We start from the raw sequence: 19,677 nt of genomic DNA, 5'->3' as shown, positions 1-19,677 counted from the left end.
CGCAACAAGAGAGGCCACGACAGTGAGAGGCCCGCGCCCCGTGATGAAGAGTGGCCCCCGCTCACCGCAATGGAGAAAGCCCGCGCACAGAAATGAAGACCCAACACAGCCCCAAATAAATAAATAATTAGTTAAAAATGAATATCTGCTTTAAAAAAAAAGAATCAAAGAATTTCTGATTTCTCCTCTCTCTGTTCACGGTGAACATGCATATGTCAGAAAGTACATAGAAAGGAAACGTTTGAGGAAGAGTAAATGTGCCTTCTTCGGGGCACATGAAATATGAACCTCCTTAATGCTTTCCGTCATGGTGCCACCGTTCAGAGAATTAAAATTCCGTGGTAGAAGGGAGCCTGCCCGACGCCCACATCCCCCTCCCCGCCCCCCCCCCCCCCGATGTTTAGACCCTTCTGCTTCGGGCAGCTCTCCTAGAACTGCTCATTGAGAATTAAACTCTGATTGTTTGGGGCGGAATGTTAGGTTGGAAGAAATTTTCCTAATAAGGAAGACTGATGTAATGGTCGTGGAGGGGGTCAGGCCCCTGCACATGTTTTATTTCCATCAGCCGGATTCCAGGGGGAAGTGGGCGGCCAGGGGGGGCCGGGGGCTGCTTGCTATTTTTAGCCAAACCGCCCTAGTAACACAAGGAGGCGCGTTTCCAAGTGCTACGTCCCTGGGTGCGCTGTAAGATGTTTCTGCTGGCGGCTGTCTTTACAGCGTTTGATCAAGCCTAAGTAATTACTTTTATGTAACTTTTACACGGAGGATGAAACAAGTATCCTTTGCGATCTCTCCTTATCCCCGCAGCTCTTCTCTAAGATACAGTGTTTCAGGCCAACAGACAGATACTGGCCTACGGGGCCAGTATTAGCTTCTCAGAACACACTGCGTGAGGAAGCAACTGCAGGGTGTCTCTCTGATCGCGTCGACCACGCGCGTTCTGCCCACAGTATGCGATCTAGATTCTCCCCCCGCCCCAGACCTGCTCCAAATGTGGTAACAGTCTGCGCATTTCAAGGCGGGGCCTATTGTTTTTGTGCCTCTGCGTGAAGATGTTCCTTTAAACGTTTTTATAAACCAGAGGAAAAAAAATCCCATTTGAGATAAAAGCTCCGCACTGTGACTTGCTCGTTCCCTCTCTGGTTGACATGTTTCATCATTTGGGGTTTTGCTCTGTTCCGTGTAGCTCATCCTCCCCCCCCCCCACCCCCGGAGCCTGCAGCCCCAGGCCTAATCGTCTGTCGCCTCGCAGCTCCGCCCTGCCCCCCCCCCCCCCCCCCCGTGATGCCACGCCCCTGAGGCCCCGCCTGTGACCTTGGCAGTGGAAGGCTCTCTGTGGAGTTGGGGGTCTCCCTTTCCGCCTGCAGGGGGCGCTGGGCCAGAGGTGAGGGGGGGGGCTCCCTCCCGACCCGACCAGGGGCCCCAAGCAGCCGGGTGAATGTCTCAGAGAGCGGGACGGGTCAGAAACAGCGTCAGAATCGTTTCTGATCCCTTCGGCCAGGAAGTCAGCAAACAAACAAGAAAATGGGTAAGAAATTGGGGGCCAGCTCCGTGCGCTGCCCCGGGCTTGGCGCCTCCGGGGCTGGGCCCTCAGACCCCAAGGCCCTGCAGCGTGTCCACCCCGGTGGGTATCTAACAGGGGCAAGAGGCAGTAGCCTCGGGCAGGATGTGAAGTACAGAGACAGGTCGCGTACACAGGTTCAGTGTATCAGTTAGTAGTCATACCACCAAGGAAGAAGAAGCAGTGAAATTAGATTTAATAATGCGTTGTGTTTACCCAGTGGATTAAGAATATTATTTTCTCCCCATGTAACATAAGCATGGTTAGTGAGATCACTTTTACACTCACGGCGTCTCTCGGGCTGGAGCAGCCACACGTGGCCAGTGCCCACCGTGTTTAGACAGCACAGGTCTCGAGGGTGTAAACAAGGAACGCACAGCCCTTCACACCCCAAATCAATGTAGCAGAAGCAATGTTAAATATTCTAAACGGCCATCCCAATTGCGTCACATCTGCTGAACTTGCAAACCTGTAGGAGCCAATCCCAGTAGGAGAAATGGAGTTTCTTCAGTGCAGAAGTGTCAGCCGAGGACCTACTGTGCGTCGGGGCCTCTGCCCAAGACCCTGAGCCGCGGCCCAGGGGCCGGAAGGCCCTGCCCTCCCAGGGCTGGAGTAGGTGGGGTGGAGGGCTGGCATTGAGGCGGAGAGTGTAAAAGATACATCATGTCCATGGTAAACGCTGTGAACTGTGAGGAAATAAAGCAGGACCGTGAGTTCCAGGGAGACGTGAGTCCTCTTCTTGTCCACTTAGGTATCACATGGGCCATTAAGAGTGAAATGGGCTCTGTAGTGTTGACATGTTTGCAGTTCAGCCAGAGGCAGATACTTTCTCTAATTATCAAAGTGACGACAGAGATTCTTATTTTTCTTGAAGAGAGGATTTCGTTATTGGAGGACACCCATACCCAAAGACATGGAAGCCGCTGAAGAAACTGGTTTCTGTGTACTTCAAATAATATTTTGGTACCAGGCCCAGATGACAGCGTCTCTCCCCAGGACCCAGCAGCTGACACAGCTAAGCTATGGAGCATGACCTAAATAATGCAGGGAGACTGATACTTTAGGAAAGTTTCATGTTTGTTTTAACTGAGGCAAACAAAGTTTTTTATCTGTTCCTTTTCCATATTTGCTTAAGTGAACTCTGAAACGAATTACTTCCAAAGAATTTGGTCCCCATCCTGTACGTGACCAGTGAAGGCAGCGTGGCACCCGAATAATTAATAAATGCACCGAATGTGGAAGTTCGCGTTGTGCAAACAGTCTTGTTACAAAGAGCCGTAGAGCCACCACGTCTTACACGTCTGCATGTGCTGCTTGCCTGCAGTGCGGCTCAGGAGGGCCAATAGGCAGGGTGTCTGGTGGATGCTGGGGAGAGAAAGTGGAGTGAGCGGGAGAATATCCTTCTCACGGGGTCCTTTTGGTCCCTTTTGCATTTTGAAGGGCAGACGTTTTTAATTGTAAAAAGTCCAAGTTATCAATTTTTTTGTTCTTTTATGGATCACACTTTTTGATATCTGTCAAAGAAATCTTTGCCTAACTTATGGTCACAAAGATGTTCCTGTGTTTTCTTCTTGAAATTTTATAGTTTGAGGTTCATAGTTAAGTCAAAGATTCATTTAAGTTTTGTATGAGGTGTGAATTGCGGGACAAGAGGGTTTATTTCTTTTGTGCATATGGAAACCCAGTAGGATTTTTTTTTAACATCTTTATTGGAGTATAATTGCTTTACAATGGTGTGTTAGTTTCTGATATATAACAAAGTGAATCAGCTATACATATACATATGTTCCCACATCCCCTCCCTCTTGCGTCTCCCTCCCACCCTCCCTATCCCACCCCTCTAGGTGGTCACACAGCACCGAGCTGATCTCCCTGTGTCATGTGGCTGTTTCCCACTAGCTATCCATTTTACATTTGGTAGTGTGTATGTGTCAATGATACTCTCACTTTGCCCCAGCTTCCCCCTCCCCACCGTGTCCTCAGGTCCATTCTCTATGTGTATGTCTTTATTCCTGTCCTGCCACTGGGTTCATCAGTACCATTTTTTTTTTAGATTCCATATATATGCATTAGCATATGGTATTTCTTTTTCTCTTTCTGACTTACTTCACTCTGTATGACAGACTCTAGGTCCCTCCTACAAATAACTCAGTTTCATTTCTTTTTATGGCTGAGTAATATTCCATTGTATATCTGTGCCACATCTTCTTTATCCATTCATCTGTTGATGGGCATTTAGGTTGCTTCCATGTCCTGGCTATCGTAAATAGAGCTGCAGTGAACATTGTGGTACATGACTCTTTTTGAATTATGGTTTTCTCAGGGTATATGCCCAGTAGTGGGATTGCTGGGTCGTATGGTAGTTCTATTTGTAGTTTTTTAAGGAACCTCCATACTGTTCTCCATAGTGGCTGTATCAATTTACATTCCCACCAACAATGCAGGAGTGTTCCCTTTTCTCCACACCCTCTCCAGCATTTATTGTTTCTAGATTTTTTGATAATGGCCATTCTGACCGGTGTGAGATGATATCTCATTGTAGTTTTGATTTGCATTTCTCTAATGATTAATGATGTTGAGCATTCTTTCATGTGTTTGTTGGCAATGTGTATATCTTCTTTGGAGAAATGTCTATTTAGGTCTCCTGCCCATTTTTGGATTGGGTTGTTTGTTTTTTTGTTATTGAGCTGCATGAGTTGCTGATAAATTTTGGAGATGAATCCTTTGTCAGTTGCTTCATTTGCAACTATTTTCTCCCATTCTGAGGGTTGTCTTTTGGTCTTGTTTATGGTATCCTTTGCTGTGCAAAAGCTTTTAAGTTTCATTAGGTCCCACTTGTTTATTTTTGTTTTTATTTCCATTTCTCTAGGAGGTGGGTCAAAAAGGATCTTGCTGTGATTTATGTCATAGAGTGTTCTGCCTAGGTTTTCCTCTAAGAGTTTGATAGTGTCTGGCCTTACCTTTAGGTCTTTAATCCATTTTGAGTTTATTTTTGTGTATGGTGTTAGGGAGTGTTCTAATTTCCTTCTTTTACATGTAGCTGTTCAGTTTTCCCAGCACCACTTATTGAAGAGGCTGTCTTTTCTCCATTGTATATTCTTGCCTCCTCTATCGAAGATAAGGTGACCATATGTGTGTGGGTTTATCTCTGGGTTTTCTATCCTGTTCCATTGATCTATATTTCTGTTTTTGTGCCAGTACCATACTGTCTTGATTACTGTAGCTTTGTAGTATAGTCTGAAGTCAGGGAGCCTGATTCCTCCAGCTCCATTTTTCGTTCTCAAGATTGCTTTGGCTATTCAGGGTCTTTTGTGTTTCCATACAAATTGTGAAATTTTTGTTCTAGTTCTGTAAAAAATGCCAGTGGCAGTTTGATAGGGATTGCATTGAACCTGTAGATTGCTTTGGGTAGTAGAGTCATTTTCACAATGTTGATTCTTCCAATCCAAGAACATGGTATATCTCTCCATCTATTTGTATCATCTTTAATTTCTTTCATCAGTGTCTTATAATTTTCTGCATACAGGTCTTTTGTCTCCTTAGGTAGGTTTATTCCTAGATGTTTTATTCTTTTTGTTGCAGTAGTAAATGGGAGTTTTTTCTTAATTTCACTCTCAGATTTTTCCCCAATAGTATTTTTTTGGCATTTTTTTAATCATGTGCAGTTTAAGAAATAGGATTTAATTTTTTTAAAGAGATAAAAAGAAATCTTGTGTAGCAATCTGTGCAGTTGTTAGTTACAATTATGAGTTCAGTTTTAAAGAGAAAAGGTGTTTTTACTATATCCACTTTTAGGAACTCTTGATGTGCTTTAACTCTAAAAGCCATAAAAGTTAGGTTCTGTTGGTCCAGAAGGTTATGTTTATGCTTGTGTTTTCACCAGTTTCATAATCAAAATTTGATGGCAGTATTTTGTTACAGGGCAAGAAAGGTAAAATGTTGCAAGCTGTGTGTCAGAGTAAATTTAAACTGTTTAGATCAGCTGAACTTAAAAGGACTGATAAAGACAACCTTTCTATCCTCAGGGGAGGGGAGGGATGCTGAACTGTCGCTGGTCTGAAAAGATGTCAGTAAACATGTATTTGCCAGAGAGGACGATGTGCCCTTCCAAAGCCCTGAGGTGAGGAGGGGGACCTGCCCGTGAAGGCACATGTTGTATTATCAGTAGATGGTCCTCCAGTTGCCTTCCACGGGGGAGTGGGTCTGTTTAAAGCTTTTTTTTTGTCATTGCACATTGAGTCGATCTGAGCTCACCCACACCTTCTCTGCCCTTTCCCAGCGTTGGGGTTGTAGCCACCGTGATGAATCTGAACAAATGATGACTGTTGCTTTGAGGACGCACTGCTTTATTAATTAGCCAGGGGGCCCGTACGCCCACGATCCTTTCATACCTTTAAAGTGCGTGAACGATTTGTGGATGTCTGAGGGGGTATCCCTGCTCCCTGTTCAAGTTTGGGGCCGTCCGCATGATGCACTGCAGAGTCGGGGAGCCTCCAAGCCCCCAGTCCGCACTAGAGGGGAGAGGTGTGCCACCGGGCTGAGGGGGCTCGCCGGTACTTCACCCTGGAGTGAGCGGCTCACCTGCCCGGTCACAGGTGCGCCCCACAGACCCGGCTCCCACACTCACTGAAGCGGGGCTGAGGATACAGGTAGGGAGGGTGCCCCACCCCCACCGGAAACGGCGGAGGAGGGAGTGCCTGCCCCTTCAATGTCCCGGTGTCCCCCTGATACTACCTAGTAACAATCTTTAAAAGATGATAGCATGGTGCTCTTGCTAAAATTTACTTTATGAGGTCATTAACATATAAGTGGCTTTAATGTCTTACAACGTATTTTATAGATTGACACATTCCACAGCAAGAAAAAAGTCACTAGTCAATTCATACTTTTCTGTTTCTGTATTTAACAACTATTATATTAATCTGAGTGTATTCAGAAGGCATTAACAACAAAAATACATATTACTCTTGGTTGCCTGGTATGAATTGCTTATGCTTCTGAGTTTACAGATGTCATTTTCTTTACTGGTAGCTGCAGTCAAGATAGTAGATCATACTTAAGATGTCAGGTTAGGCATAAAAGTGTAATTAAATGTATTCTGCATCATTTTTACTCAAAACTATAGTCTTTAGACAATAAAGTCATATTTAAACCTGAAAATATGCGTTATGCTGATACTACCATAGCTAGTCCCGTGTGTGGGTATATGCAGACGCACGCACACACGGACCGTGTGGCTGCGTGACTGGGACACGGACCCACTGGACAGGCAGCTCTTCGTTACTCCGAAGTGGGGCTCACCCCTCACCCGTCGGGGAAGAGGTGCCCCTTGACGGGACCCAGCTGAACTGGACCCTGTCTTCCCTTCGCTCTTTGGGATGTTTGTGTATATTCTTGTGAGAAATGACTTTTTGGTTTAATGGTTAGTGAAAACCTTTTAGTGAAAGACATTCGTACTTTGGTGTCTTCACTCAAGGGGCTGGGAGCGAGGGATCCTGGTTCCTACCTGAGCTCCCACAGCCTTGCACAGAGCGGCTTCTTGCTCTGTAGGACGAGGTGACCCAGGGCCCCCCCCCACCCCCATCTGCGCGATCCCTCACCCGACCTGTGCGCATCAGCGCACGGACGCCGTGCTCAGTCCGGTGGCTTTTTCCATTATTTTGTCTTACATCTTAGAAAGACTGTGGGACTTCCCTGGTGGTCCGGTGGTTAGGACCCGGCGTTCTTACTGCCAGGAGCACAGGTGCAATCCCTGGTTGAGGAACAAAGATCCCTCAAGCTGTGTGGCATGGCCAAAAACAAAGATGGAAAGAAGGAGAGACCAGCACATCCGGGTGTATATACTGTTTCCCTAAGTGAAGGGCACCTCGTGTGTAGAACACTGCAGTATAATCCGAAACCCCAACGTGTGTAACAAACTTCATTACGTACATTTTAGAAAAGATGAATAAAGTTCGGTAGAATAAGTGCAGTGCAACAGCTGTACACACTGTAAAGTTTTCTTCTTTCGAAAGGCATTTCAGGATGTTGCAGGGTTTTTGTTGTGTTGGAGATGGTCCTAAAGACCATATTGTAGAAAATTCCATTTGCTAGAATACCAGATGAATGACTCTTGACCATACACAGTTATATGTAGCCCTGTTGGAAACATCCTGCAACTATAATAAATTTCCCTCATTTTTATCTGAAGAGTCATTACAGTAAATAATCGGGTTTTTTATCTAAGGATTATTTTAGTGGTTTTAGTCATTTCTCAGGGAGGGGACGTCATTTATTAGTTCTTCCCAAGACACATTTCGATAAACTTCATTTGCTGCTGGAAGGGTTGGGTCTGCCTCTCGAGGGGAAGGTCCGTCGGATCCCTCACCACCGCGTCTCATTCCGCAGCCGCTAAGGAATGTCGGGGTCAGCAGGTCAAAGTAAGAAAGGTCACAGCCACTTAAAATTCACAGTTCTTTACACGGTCGCCAGTCTCTTTAATTGAACACATCTCTGAAGCTTGCCGAAGAGCGCTTTTGAGTTGTCTCAAGGACGTTTTCCCTCTTGGGTGGGAGGTTTGGATTGGGGCCTCGTGATCAGGCGAGGCTGCGTCCACACCACGAACCCGTGGCCATTAACGTTGAGACTAGTGACGGCCGACTTCTAGGAGGAGATAAATCACACTGGGTACCCGGGTCCAGCTGTGCCCTCCTTTCACTGCTTTACGCTTGGGGGGCTTAAGTATTGGCAGGCTATAATTCATTCAGAAATGTTTAGTTCTTCAGTGGCGGGCCTCTGTTAATAGAAACCTAGAAAGTCATCTTTATAAATTCGTGCTGTTCGTCAGCATGTAAAAGATACAATTTTTTAAAAATCCAGCATCTTCAGTGATGCAGTCTCTCAAGGGATCGAGTAACGTAGCAAATGAGTAATATTCAGATTGCTGTCTCGAAAGACTAGAGAGTGCATTTTATAGTTGGAAGCATTTTAAGACATATTTAAAGGGACGATTTGAAAGTAGTCCAACTTTCCGTTTCACAGATAAGAGGAAGCTCAGAGCTCCCTCAGTCAAGGCCACACAAGTCGTGGGTGGCAGGCCTCCTTTGTGCAGCCCAGTGGCAGAGGTGCCAGAGGAGGCTGTCTGATTTCCGAGACAAAGCCGTCCTTAAGGGTTCAGTGCCAGCTGTTTACGGCATTATTCTTCTCGTGCTTCTTATGTTTTCTACAATGAGCGTCTTCTTCAAAGAGCACACGAAAGGCCAGAACTAAAAGTATGTGGGAACGTCTGTGTTCTGAAACTCCAGGCTGGGATTTATTACCGTTATGTGGTGTGCATTTTGAATGTTATTCGAAATTTGGATTCACTTTTAACTTCTGAAGTATGCACTGAGAATCTCGACCAGTTTGTCTCATCTTCCTGTCCCTCTTCTGTGTTTTCGACTTAAGATTGTATAGCTGTAAAGAGCTGTTTAGTTAGCGGGGATTGAGCATTTACTAGTCTCTCAGTGTAACATTTGCTGGTTGATGATACAAATGCAGGAATAAGAAATTCAGGGAACAGATTAATTTCTTAGTTTCTAAACTGACTCCTTCAAGTTACTTTGTATATTCTTACAGTTTCTCCACTGAGTAAAAGTTCGTCAAGCCTGGCGGAGGAGACGTAAACATTACCTACTTGGGCATTGTAATTCCATTATACACGTGGGATGTCTTCAGGATGTAGCAGGTTATCTCTGTCTAGCTGTTGGGAGCTCCACTGCAGTGCCTGTATCCCAGTAACCACGAAGCAAAGGGGACAGCGGGGACAGAGTTCAAGCCCGAGGTGGGTGGAACCCACATCAGAAAGGCCCCCTGTGGCTGGAGAAATCCCCGTGCGTGTGGGGTCCCGGCAAACCCTGCCCCCTCGATGAGAGAGGCCGTGCGTCCCTCGCCACCGGCCAGACCTCTCTGGTTCAAGGCCCGTTTGCACTGCTTTCCAGCTGCGTAACCTTGAGCAGCTCGGCGTAGCTTTGTGCCTCCGTTTCCTCACCCGTAAAGTGGAGACGGTGAGATCTTCTGTGGTTTTTATAAAGAGTAAATGAATGAGTCGGTATAGACGGCGCCCTTAGCGCCGCGTTGCGTGCGTAGTAAGTGCTCAGAGACAGCCGTCGTCACTAGCGGTGACGCAGGAGGTGCCAGCGGCGGCCGGGACAGCCGGGACGGGGCGCGCTGTCTGCGTGGGCCCCGAGCCCGTGGCTTCCGGGACGCGCATTTGCTAAGAGCCAGCACCGTGGCTTCGTGTATGATGCGACCTGTAAAGTGCTAGCTTCTGGAGTTTTATGTGGCTTAAAACTTTTATGTTTATAATTTATGTTTTAGGAACTTTATATATATTTTTCCCACTATATTTTTGTATACACAAGGTTAAAAAGTATTCGGACCACTAGCATAAAAGACTGTAAAATGCAGAAACAAGACCCGCCCCCCACCTCATTCAGGTTTCCGGCTCCCGAGGTCAGCGTGTTTTCAGTCCTTCGGGTGGTTTCTTCCACAGCGTGAGGAGCAGTGCGCCTGTCGGTCCACGTGCTGCTTTATCAGCTCAGGACAGCGCGGCTGCGTTAACTTCAGTGCTGTTTGCACCAGCAGGCCGTTCTGACGGGGCCTTTGCCCCAAGCGGCTCAAAGCCCGTGCAGCCGCGTGACGCCTCACGTGCCTGTACGCTAAGCAAAGTGGGCTGCTCCGTCCTTAGGCCACTTTCTTTAGCGGGTTAGAGGGCGTCTGAAATAACTTAAGCCGTAGAAAGCGGGGGGGGGCAGGGGGGGGCAGCTCTTTTGCACGTGAAACTCAGATGAAACTGGCCTTTGGGTTATCTGGCCCCAGGCGCTGGTCACTGCCTCTCTTCTAGGCTTTTCTCTCTGCGCTTCTTTTTATGTGTTGGCTCCCATTTTGTTGCCTTCCCTCTGGGGGTCCCATCCGTGTGGTCCGTCAGCGGTCAGAGGGCAAGGAGACCCCTTCCTGTCACCCTGGGTGTGAACTCCCGATGGCCTGGCCCGGTTCCGGCTTTACCCTTGAGTATCAGACGTTTTTTGAGGGGGAGACAGTGGGTAAGGGGTGAGAGGGACTCCGATTTAGACACGCCGAGTGGAAGTGAGGCAGCGTGTTTCTGTTACATGGAAGTGGGTCGTCCATTGGGATTCTGGACTGAGGTCTGGGCTCCAGGGGCCCGGGGGAGTGAGGGTGATGCGGAGAAGATCACGGGGCCCTAGATCGTGGTGGGACCCACAGTCAGGGATCTGGGTAAGACCGTGGGGGACGCGGGGTGTCAAAGGTCAGGGAGCGAGGGTGGTTCTAGTGTCAAAGGTCAGGGGGAAGATGGCTCCAGGAAGGAGGGTGGTACCCTCGGGGCCGGGGGCTGCAGGACCCCAGCAGGGCCCTGTCTTTAGGGTGAGGGAGCCCCTTACATTAGTTGGTAGAAGGCTCACAAAATCGGGTCAAAGGACAAAGAAAAGTTCGCGGTAGGAAGAGGAGAAAGGTTTATTATTAACACAACAGTGGCTACTGAGTCACTGAAAGAGCTCACATTTCTCTAGGAGAGAACATCACAGCAGAAGCGCATCCAGCCACAAAATGCCCAAAAGCTGTTTTGCTTAATGTTTGGATGGAGTTTATCTATAGGTATATGTGTCTTAAGAAAAAGAAATGCAACTAATGTTAACCAATAAGTGATGATTATTCAGTATAAAACTGTCTCTCCTCTTAGAAAAGGATGTACTGTGGAATTACTTTAGTTTGCCACTCTGATGCCTTTAAAATCTATTTCTGTTTACCAAAACATGCTATGTTCATTTTTCCAAAACAGTTGAAATGGATGTGAAAACAGGAGATGCTTGAGGTTAATATGTATACAAATAAACACCATACTGGGACTTGGTTAGTTCTTTACAAGTTCCTTTAAAATTAGTTTCTTTATAATGTTTAAATGTTGCTGGGCTTAAGAGTAAGGATCATAAGATCTGAGAGTTTATTAGGACCTTTGCAGATATTACACTATACATTTCCATTTTAAGGTTGCGAAACTGGGCCCCAGAGAGGATAAGTGAATTGTCCAAAGTCTTAAAAAGCTAGAGGCCAAGCTTATGAACTGTTTGACCGTTTCTCTCTCTGGTTGCTTGTTTCTCCTTGTAAATAGCCTGTGTGGCAGTGGCTTTGTCTGCAAGAAGGTGGCTTTACCCCTTAGAAAGGCGCAGCGGTGCCCCAAGTGCCGGCGAGGCTGATGGAGCAGCTAGTTTTCTACTTGGCAGAAATCTGGGACTTTAATTAAATGCAACCGGGATTTAGTGAGTGCCGGCATTTGAGCAGAGAGGGAGATACCGAACTGAAAATGTGTGGAAGGGGAGAGAAGTGGGAGAATGCCTTTTGTTCTTCCAGGAGAATAAAGCCGTTTGCTGAGTAGGTAATGGTTGTTTCTTTTGAAAAACAGGACACTTTGCCCTTGGTCATAACTTATTCGTCGTACAGGGCCAGACAGCACGGTCCTGCTTCCGATACTCAAGGCAGCAAACATACCTGAGGTGAAAATGACCAGACGGGCTGCACGGGCCTCTCAATCATAAAATGGTAATTCGAGGAAACGTGAACCGCATGGAACCTTAAAATATGCCAAATGCTTTTTATTTCATTGTCAGACCGACAGTTAAGCATCCGTCCATCTTTTTCCCCCCAATTCTTTAACATCTCAGAGAAGTTCTGTGCTGATGATCTTAAAGGCGCATTAAAGATCAAAGCACACCCAAATCTTAATCCCTGCCCTCTCCCCCAGCCTTAGGGGCGTGCGTGGCGTGCGTTTAAATTCACAGTTCCCTTTGCACTTGTGAGCCCCCTAAACCCAAGGCAGTGCTCCCTCATTTGGCTCCTATGAACTCATTTTTTTTTTTTTTTTTTTTTTTTTTGCGGTACGCGGGCCTCTCACTGTTGTGGCCTTTCCCGTTGCGGAGCACAGGCTCCGGACGCGCAGGCGCAGCGGCCACGGCTCACGGGCCCAGCCGCTCCGCGGCATGTGGGATCTTCCCGGACCGGGGCACGAACCCGTGTCCCCTGCATCGGCAGGCGGATTCTCAACCACTGCGCCACCAGGGAAGCCCCTATGAACTCATTTTGAGCGTGTAAATGAGTGTCCTCAGGACTGTGATCTGCACACCTGTTACCAGGGGCGATGGTCAGGTGCTGGGCCTCCACCCTCACCCGGCAGCCGTGGTTTGCTGTGATAGGAAGGCACACGCTGAAGCCTGAGTGTAGAACGAGGCCATTGAGGGACTAATGTCATAAAGTCGTAGCGGGAACTTGGTCCTTCTTGAACTGAAGCCCCTGTAGGGGTTTTATATTCTGTCTAGTGTATAAGCCCCCAGAATTAATCTGCTGAGCTCTCATACAGACAGTGCTGAGCTAATCCCAGCCAGAGAGGACTCCCCTGCAGGAATACCCAGCAGTTCACCTGTCGTTCGCCTACCTTCCTACATGTGGAGATGGTTGGAATTCGGCAGTCCAGGGCGGGCGCTGTTGCAGGCCGGGGCACACCTCGTGGACCCGGCAGGGCACGGCAGCCAGGAATGAGCAGGTGCTTGTGCTTGGCGGTGACGTGTCCCTCGTCTGCGTGCGGTGGGGTGTCGTGCGGCCGCTGCGGGTCACGGCCAGGCCTTCAGAGTCCTTCCGAACTGCGGGGCCCGGTTCAGAGGGCGCAGGTTTGCAACTCATCGTGCAGTGGCTTCTGTATCACACCGTGAAAAGGGAAAGAAAATATCTAAGCCCACAGCCTATCCGTCCTGAAAGCATGAATGTCTTCCAGCTTCACGACCCCAAGAGTCTCTCCGGACAATTGTAATTGCTCCATCCTGACCAGTATGAACACTGGCAGCCCAGACCTGGGTCCACGGGGACATACTGGGAATTTCCAAGTCACATAAAAGTTCTTCTCCGGAAGTTTACTCTCACGTCATCCATTTTACGCTTGGGCTGCAGGTCCCCAGAGACAAAGCGAACCGTAGTAATCGTGACTAACATTTTAATAAACCTTTCCTGTTTACGGAGCGCCTTCGACAGGGTGATGTACGACAGCACGGGCCTTTGCGCCCGGGCTCTGCCCTGACCTCGCTCACCTGACCCACGGGGGCTTTCTCAGCCGTCTCCCAGGGCTGCTGGGCTGTGTCAGGCCCGCCCAGGTCGGGGAGGAGTCGGCCCCCGCCCGCCACCGCGCGCGGCTCCGTGAGGGGAAGGTGCGGAGCCGGTCCCGGGCTCGGCGCCCACCCCCGCCCAGTCTCCAGGCCCCCCTCCCGCGCGCCACTGCTGTCCCCTTGCCCGCAAAGAGGGAGGTCCCTGCAGGGAGAACGTGGTCTCCATCACTAAGGTCTGCTCCGTGAGGTAACCAAGGTGGATGTGGTCGTGCTTGTCTCTGGGAGTCTGCGGAGCTCCCCCTGGGGACGGCGTGCGTCTGGCCAGCGCCGTCCCCCTGCCTGGCCAGCCTGGCCCCCTGCTCCACGCTGCTGCCCGGCTGGCTGGTGGCTCCGGGACAGCTTTTATCAGGTGGCAGGAGAGATTACTGAACTGGAAAGTAAGCGGGGTTTCTACAGCCCTGTTTACCCCCGCCAAATCTGAATCTTCCCCATCCGACCGGCATGAAACTGTTCTTGCTGAGAGCTGTGCCTGAACCGTCGGGCTTGGGGAACGGGGATTTGTGATTTCCTGTCGTGGAGAAGGGCGTCCCCTGAGCCAGTCCTGACACACCCCCTTCCTGGGTTCCCAGGACCTTCGTCTTTGCATCATTTCACCCTGGAAAGAATCAAGTTCAAAGTCGGAGACCTTAAATATATTCTTAAATGTGTTAAGTATTTAAAACTTTGATGATTCCAATCCTAAAGACCCTGGTTGCTATGGCAGCAAAGAGGCACGAGAGGGGAGGCCCTCGGGAGGGAAAGGTGACCACAGACTTTGTAAAAACCACATTGAAGGTCCCGGTTCTCTTACGTTGACCTGACTGGCCCTGCAGGTACTTGCTCTGTGACCTCGAACAAGTTACTTAACAGGTTCCCGGCTTGTAAACGGACTGTGGCAGGTGCATCACAAAGAGTCCAGCCAGCTCATTCCCTGAGGTATTGAAGCCTTGAGAATTGAAGGAGGGGTGAGAGCAGGTTTTCTTAGGCTTTCTGAGTTGGGGGTTGTGGCGGGGAGAGGAGAAAAAAGCTGGGAGAGGCTACATGATGGAGGCGACTTGAACACGAGGACCTCATTGTCCTGCTTGAGTCTCAGCGCTCTTAACCTGACTTTCCCACCTTTACACGGTGTCTCCAAGACACTCAGGTCAGTTTCGCATTCTCATTTCATTCTCAGAGAAAGGACGGCAGACAGAAATGGGGAAACCAAAAAAGTGGTAACTTTTTAAAAGGTGTTTTACAAATACTAACTATTTTATTTTTATTATGTGAGTTTCAGGTGTAAAGCATTATAGTTCCCCATCATACACACTGCAGAGTGATACCATCCGTCCCCATACACTTGACCCCCTTCACCCATTTTACTCACCCCAACCCCCTCCCCTCTGGTAACCACTAGACTAATCTCTATGTGTTGTGTTTGTTTACTTAGATTCCACATATGAGTAAGATCCCATGGTATTGGTCTTTCTCTAACTTACTTCACTTATTATTAGCACAGCACCCTCCAGATCCATCCACGTTGTCACAATGGCAGGATTTCTTTTTGCTTCTCTGGCTGAACAGTATTCCATCGTGTGTGTGTGTGTGTGTGTGTGTGTGTGTGTGTGTGTGAGAGAGAGAGAGAGAGAGAGAGAGATATTAATATATCACATGTTCTCTATCCATTCACCTGTCAGTGGACACTTAGGTTGATTCTGTATCTTGGCTATCGTAAATATGCTGCAGTGAACATTGGGGTGCGTGTATCTTTTTAAATTAGTGTTTTCATTTTCTTCAGACAAATAACCGGAAGTGGAAATGCTGGATCCTATTGTAGTTCTCTTTTTAATTTCTTGAGGAACCTCCATACTGTTTTCCGTCGTGGCTGCACCAATTTACATTCCCTCCAACAGAAATTTTCCCTCCTTCCCACATCCTTTCCAGCATTTGTTATTTCTTCTTTTCGACAGTGGCCATTCTGACATGTGTGAGGTGATATCTCATAGTGGTTTTGATTTGCATTTCCCTGGTGATTAGCTATGTTGAGCATCTTTTCATGTGTCTGTTGGCCACCTGTATGTCTTTTTTGGAAAAATGTCTATTCGGAACCTCTGCCTGTTTTTTAATTGGGTTGTTTGTGTTTTTGTTGTTGAGTTGTCTGAGTTCTTTATATATTTTGTATATTAACTCCTTATATAAGGGATACATGATTTGCAAGTATCTTCTCCCACTCAGTACGCTGCCTTCTTGTTTTGATGATCGTTCCTTTGCTGTGCAGAAGCTTTTTTAGTTTGATGTAGTCCCACCTGTTCCCTTTTGCTTTTGTTTTCCCTTGCTTTGGAGTCAGATCCAGGAAAACATCTCTAAGACCGATGTCAGTGTGACAGGTAACTCTCAGTAATTTCCAGAGGCCACAAGCAGTCTTGCCTTGCTGGGACCTTTCATTCCTTTTGCTTTTTTATCTCTGTGAAAATCAACTTTTATGAAAATAACTTAACAAGGACTGAGAAAGTGACTTAGAGTTGTGCATTTTGTCATCTCAGAATCCGGGCGTCAGAACCATATTTTTTTGGAATACTAGGATCTGTGCAGAAATCAAGTCAGACGCTTTTCAGATTCAAAGCCACTGTTCTGCCCTCCCTTCCCCCAGCCCCCAATTCTCCGCCTGTCACGTTCCTCTGCGGCGCAGCGTAGGGGGGTGGAAAGGGCGGCGCGGTCCTTCATGCAGTGTATGCTGGGGTCACATCACTGGGATGCCCGTCCGTTTCTTGTGAAGGGCTACGTTAATTTCTTGCACTGTCACTTGTCACTAACAGTAGCATCTCGGCAGTTTTAAGCTCTCTTGAGTTAGCAAACTCGATGGGTTTTTTAATGCCCAAATGAGTAGGCTTGACCCCATGGACAAAGTTGGAACCAGCGGTGGTCTGAGCTTCCCTGGTGTGGCTTCTTGGAAGAGTGGCTTCTCCGGGGCCATCCCTAATCCCGGGGCAGAGGAAACCCCATGCAGACACAGGGCACGATGTGATGTCTGGAGCAGCACTTCCAGGGCGGCTTCATACGGCCAGGCTGAAAATACCTTCAAGTACATACAGCTGAGGCTCTGGCCCTGGCAAACCCGGCTGGCCCAGAGGAGGGGGCAGGCCCTTCTGCAGATCTCTTCCAGTCCAGGCGCCCAGGTCAGCTGAATGTCGGGGAGAAGCGGTCCAGGAATAGGATGCATTTTGCGGTGGGCAGGAAATAAGAAAGAGAAAGTAAAGGCAGGGAGATCAGAAAGGAGCATTTGGGGATTCAGACTGAGAGCACTGGTGGGTGGTTTTTATGAGTCCTATTCCTGGGCGGGTTGTAAACACATGAGGCTGGCAGTCTACCCAGACCACACAGACATCTGGAACTTCAGCATATCCCATGGGTCCTAGCAGTGACACCGCTGCTTTTCAGAGACTCCAGTTAAGCTCCATAGGACCACCCAGGGTTCACTGCTGTTGGAATCGTGGATGCTCTGGCTGGATTAAGCATCTACAGCCATGTTCCCCTTATACTTTTCAGTTCCCAAGAAGGCGTCTTTTCGTGAACTTAAATGTAATCACCTTACTGGATAATTACAGCAGGGAATCAGAGACATGGCAAGGGATTTAGAACTCCTTGATAGATATTGCCATATCCAACGATACTTGGTAACAGATCTAAATTCTTTTTTTTTTTTTTTTTTTTTTACCTTTTTATCAACAGCTTCAGTTCCTTCGATTGCTTTGAATTTGAAGGTTAAACACCTATGGATAGGAGGTCTTGGGGGTTTTGCTTTTTAGTTTTATAAGGTTTCAAGTTAGGAGCATAGCTTTGCGTCTCTGTGCATTGTTCCTGTTTTATGTGTTATAGTGCCACCTTCCGTTGAAGTTTCTTCCCACGGCTGTGGGTCACTATCTGATGTGGATAAAGGAAAACATCTCAGATGTAAAATACAGCTAGACAGGAAAGCTTTTGAGTTAAGATAAGAGTCAGATTTTAGCTGATTGCTAACTGCTCTATTGCTAACCTCTTTATCAAAAATTAAAATTCAAACTGGCCATTCCTGATGGAAAACACTTGGGAAATTAAAACTGCATTACTGTAAAATTAATAATTTGTTATTGCTTATTGAACCCCTGCAGGTGAAAGATGGGTGTCGTTTGCATGTTTCAGATATGGTACCAAATGTCAGTTTGTACTACGGTTTGTAGAAATGATTGGCAGTTCAGGGTTTCCTACTAAATTGGGGGTAGAGTAGATTTTGCATATGTTTTTTAGGGAGCAAAGGCAGAAATTCATGTAGGTCTTCCCCCGCAGCATCAGCTGGTGGTATTTATTGACTACAGAGTTGACCGCAATGAAGTAGGCAAGTTGGATTCACCTAAATCTGCCAAAAGTAACTTAAATCAAGTGTGTCTTTCTTTTAACTTCCCCATTGTGATAGAATTTTTCCAAAAATCGGCTGCAGCTGAGAGGGCTGAGGACTCAGGTCAGAAGCTGTTCTCTTAGTATTTCTGGTTCTGTTAAAATGCAGTGTGGCTCCCGCGGGTCAGACAGAGTGTCCATCCCCGGCATCTGTAAACCGGTTTGGCTCACCTGGGGTCCGAGTTCAGTTCGACGTTGAGATCGGCGGTGTCCTCGGTGGACCTCGGGCTCCCGCGGGGCGGGGAGGGGGCTGGGGGCACGGGGAGGGGTGGTCGCAGGGCCTCCCGTCTCTCCCGGCCCGTCTGAAGGTGTCCTTTTCTCCCCGCAGGGACGCGCTCAAGATCCAGCAGCTGCAGCAGCAGATCCGCCTGGAGCGCGAGGCCCGCGCGCGCCCCTCGCCGCCCGCGTCCCCGGAGCCCCCGGAGCCGCGCCCGGAGCCCATGAGCGCGCTCGCCGCCCGCCCCGCGCCCGCCGCCCGCCCCGCGCCCAACATGCAGGCCTCCGGCTCCTTCAGCTACGCGCGCCCCAAGCAGTTCATCGCCGCGCAGAGCCTGAGCCCCGGCGCGCCCCGGCCCCCGACGCCCGCGTCCCCGCCGCCGCCCGAGGCCGAGGCCCCGTGGAGCGCGCTCCCGCCGCCGCCGCCGCCGCTCAGCCCGCCGGCGGCCGCCCCCGGGCCCGACGCCTTCCCGCCGCCGCCGCCGCCGCCACCGCCGCCGCCGCCCGGCCCGGGCTCCACGCCCCGCGCCGCGCGCCCCGGCCCCGCGCCCGCCGCGCTGCTCCGCGCCCTGCTGCCCTCGCCGCCGCCGCCCGCCGCCGCCGTCTCGGCCGGCGTCTCCGCGCTCGGCCTGCCCCGCGCCGCCCCTGCCGCGTGAGTGCCCGCCCGCGTGTGTATGTAGCGGGGTCCAGCGGGCGGGGCGGGGAGCCGGGCTGGGTGCCCTGAGGGCGGCTGCAACCTGCGCGTCCGCGGAACCGGGAAATGAGCTCCCCCACATACCTCGTACATGTGAGCTCGTCCACGTGCGGACTGGAGGGGACAGGCGTGTCAGTAGCTTCACGTGGGTGCAGAAAAGTGAGACCCTGTGCAAGCTGGCCAGAAATGGTGGAGCCGGGCCCGTCCCCGGCCACACATGGTGGAGCCAGGCCCGTCCCTGGCTAGCCATGATGTCTGCAGGAATTGCACGATCCTCTGTCCCAGTCTTTGTGAATGGTTTTTGCTTATGTCACAGTGGTGACATGACAGCCTTCTGAAATCTTTACTTAGAAACTCTGAAGAGAAATAAGATAATGTCCACAAAAGTTGAGGAAAGCTTTCAAAAGAGACGTACGGGCAGGTGTCTGTGCGTCTGAAGTGTAATGAGTAAGAGCTAGAACTCACCCTTTTGACTGAGGGGTTCGGAAACGTGTGCTCGCCAAGGTCAGGCTGGTTCCCTGTCTCAACCCTTCCTGTTGAAATCTTGCTTCAGGGCTCGCCAGGACCCCAGTAGTGTTCAGAGAGAAAAGAAGGAAACCCTAAGGAGCGTTTAGTACTGGAATAAAAATGCG

The 19,677-nt window shown here is 49.1% G+C and overlaps 2 protein-coding genes across 15 annotated transcripts in view; one reads left to right on the top strand and one right to left on the bottom strand.

Moving 5' to 3' along the window:
• CBR4 (carbonyl reductase 4) overlaps positions 1 to 19,677 on the bottom strand; it is a 153,771-nt gene that overhangs the window by 20,339 nt on the left and 113,755 nt on the right. The gene's annotated exons all lie outside the window — the stretch shown is intronic.
• The window catches only part of PALLD (palladin, cytoskeletal associated protein), a 391,482-nt gene that overhangs the window by 329,064 nt on the left and 42,741 nt on the right, over positions 1 to 19,677 (top strand). For 6 of the 14 annotated variants that reach the window (XM_059071513.2, XM_059071512.2, XM_067040075.1 and 3 more), the window contains one exon: positions 18,464 to 19,003. The exons of the other annotated variants lie outside the window; for them this stretch is intronic. In XM_059071513.2, the coding sequence (XP_058927496.1) occupies positions 18,464 to 19,003 (540 nt within the window). The remainder of the gene's footprint in view (positions 1 to 18,463; positions 19,004 to 19,677) is intronic. 14 annotated transcript variants of the gene reach the window in all.

Source organism: Kogia breviceps, chromosome 8 (assembly GCF_026419965.1).
Source record: "Kogia breviceps isolate mKogBre1 chromosome 8, mKogBre1 haplotype 1, whole genome shotgun sequence".
In the NCBI taxonomy this organism is placed as follows: Eukaryota; Metazoa; Chordata; class Mammalia; order Artiodactyla; family Physeteridae; genus Kogia; species Kogia breviceps.
The sequence above is the reverse complement of the archived record's forward strand: the minus strand, read 5'-3'. Positions and strand labels throughout refer to the sequence as shown.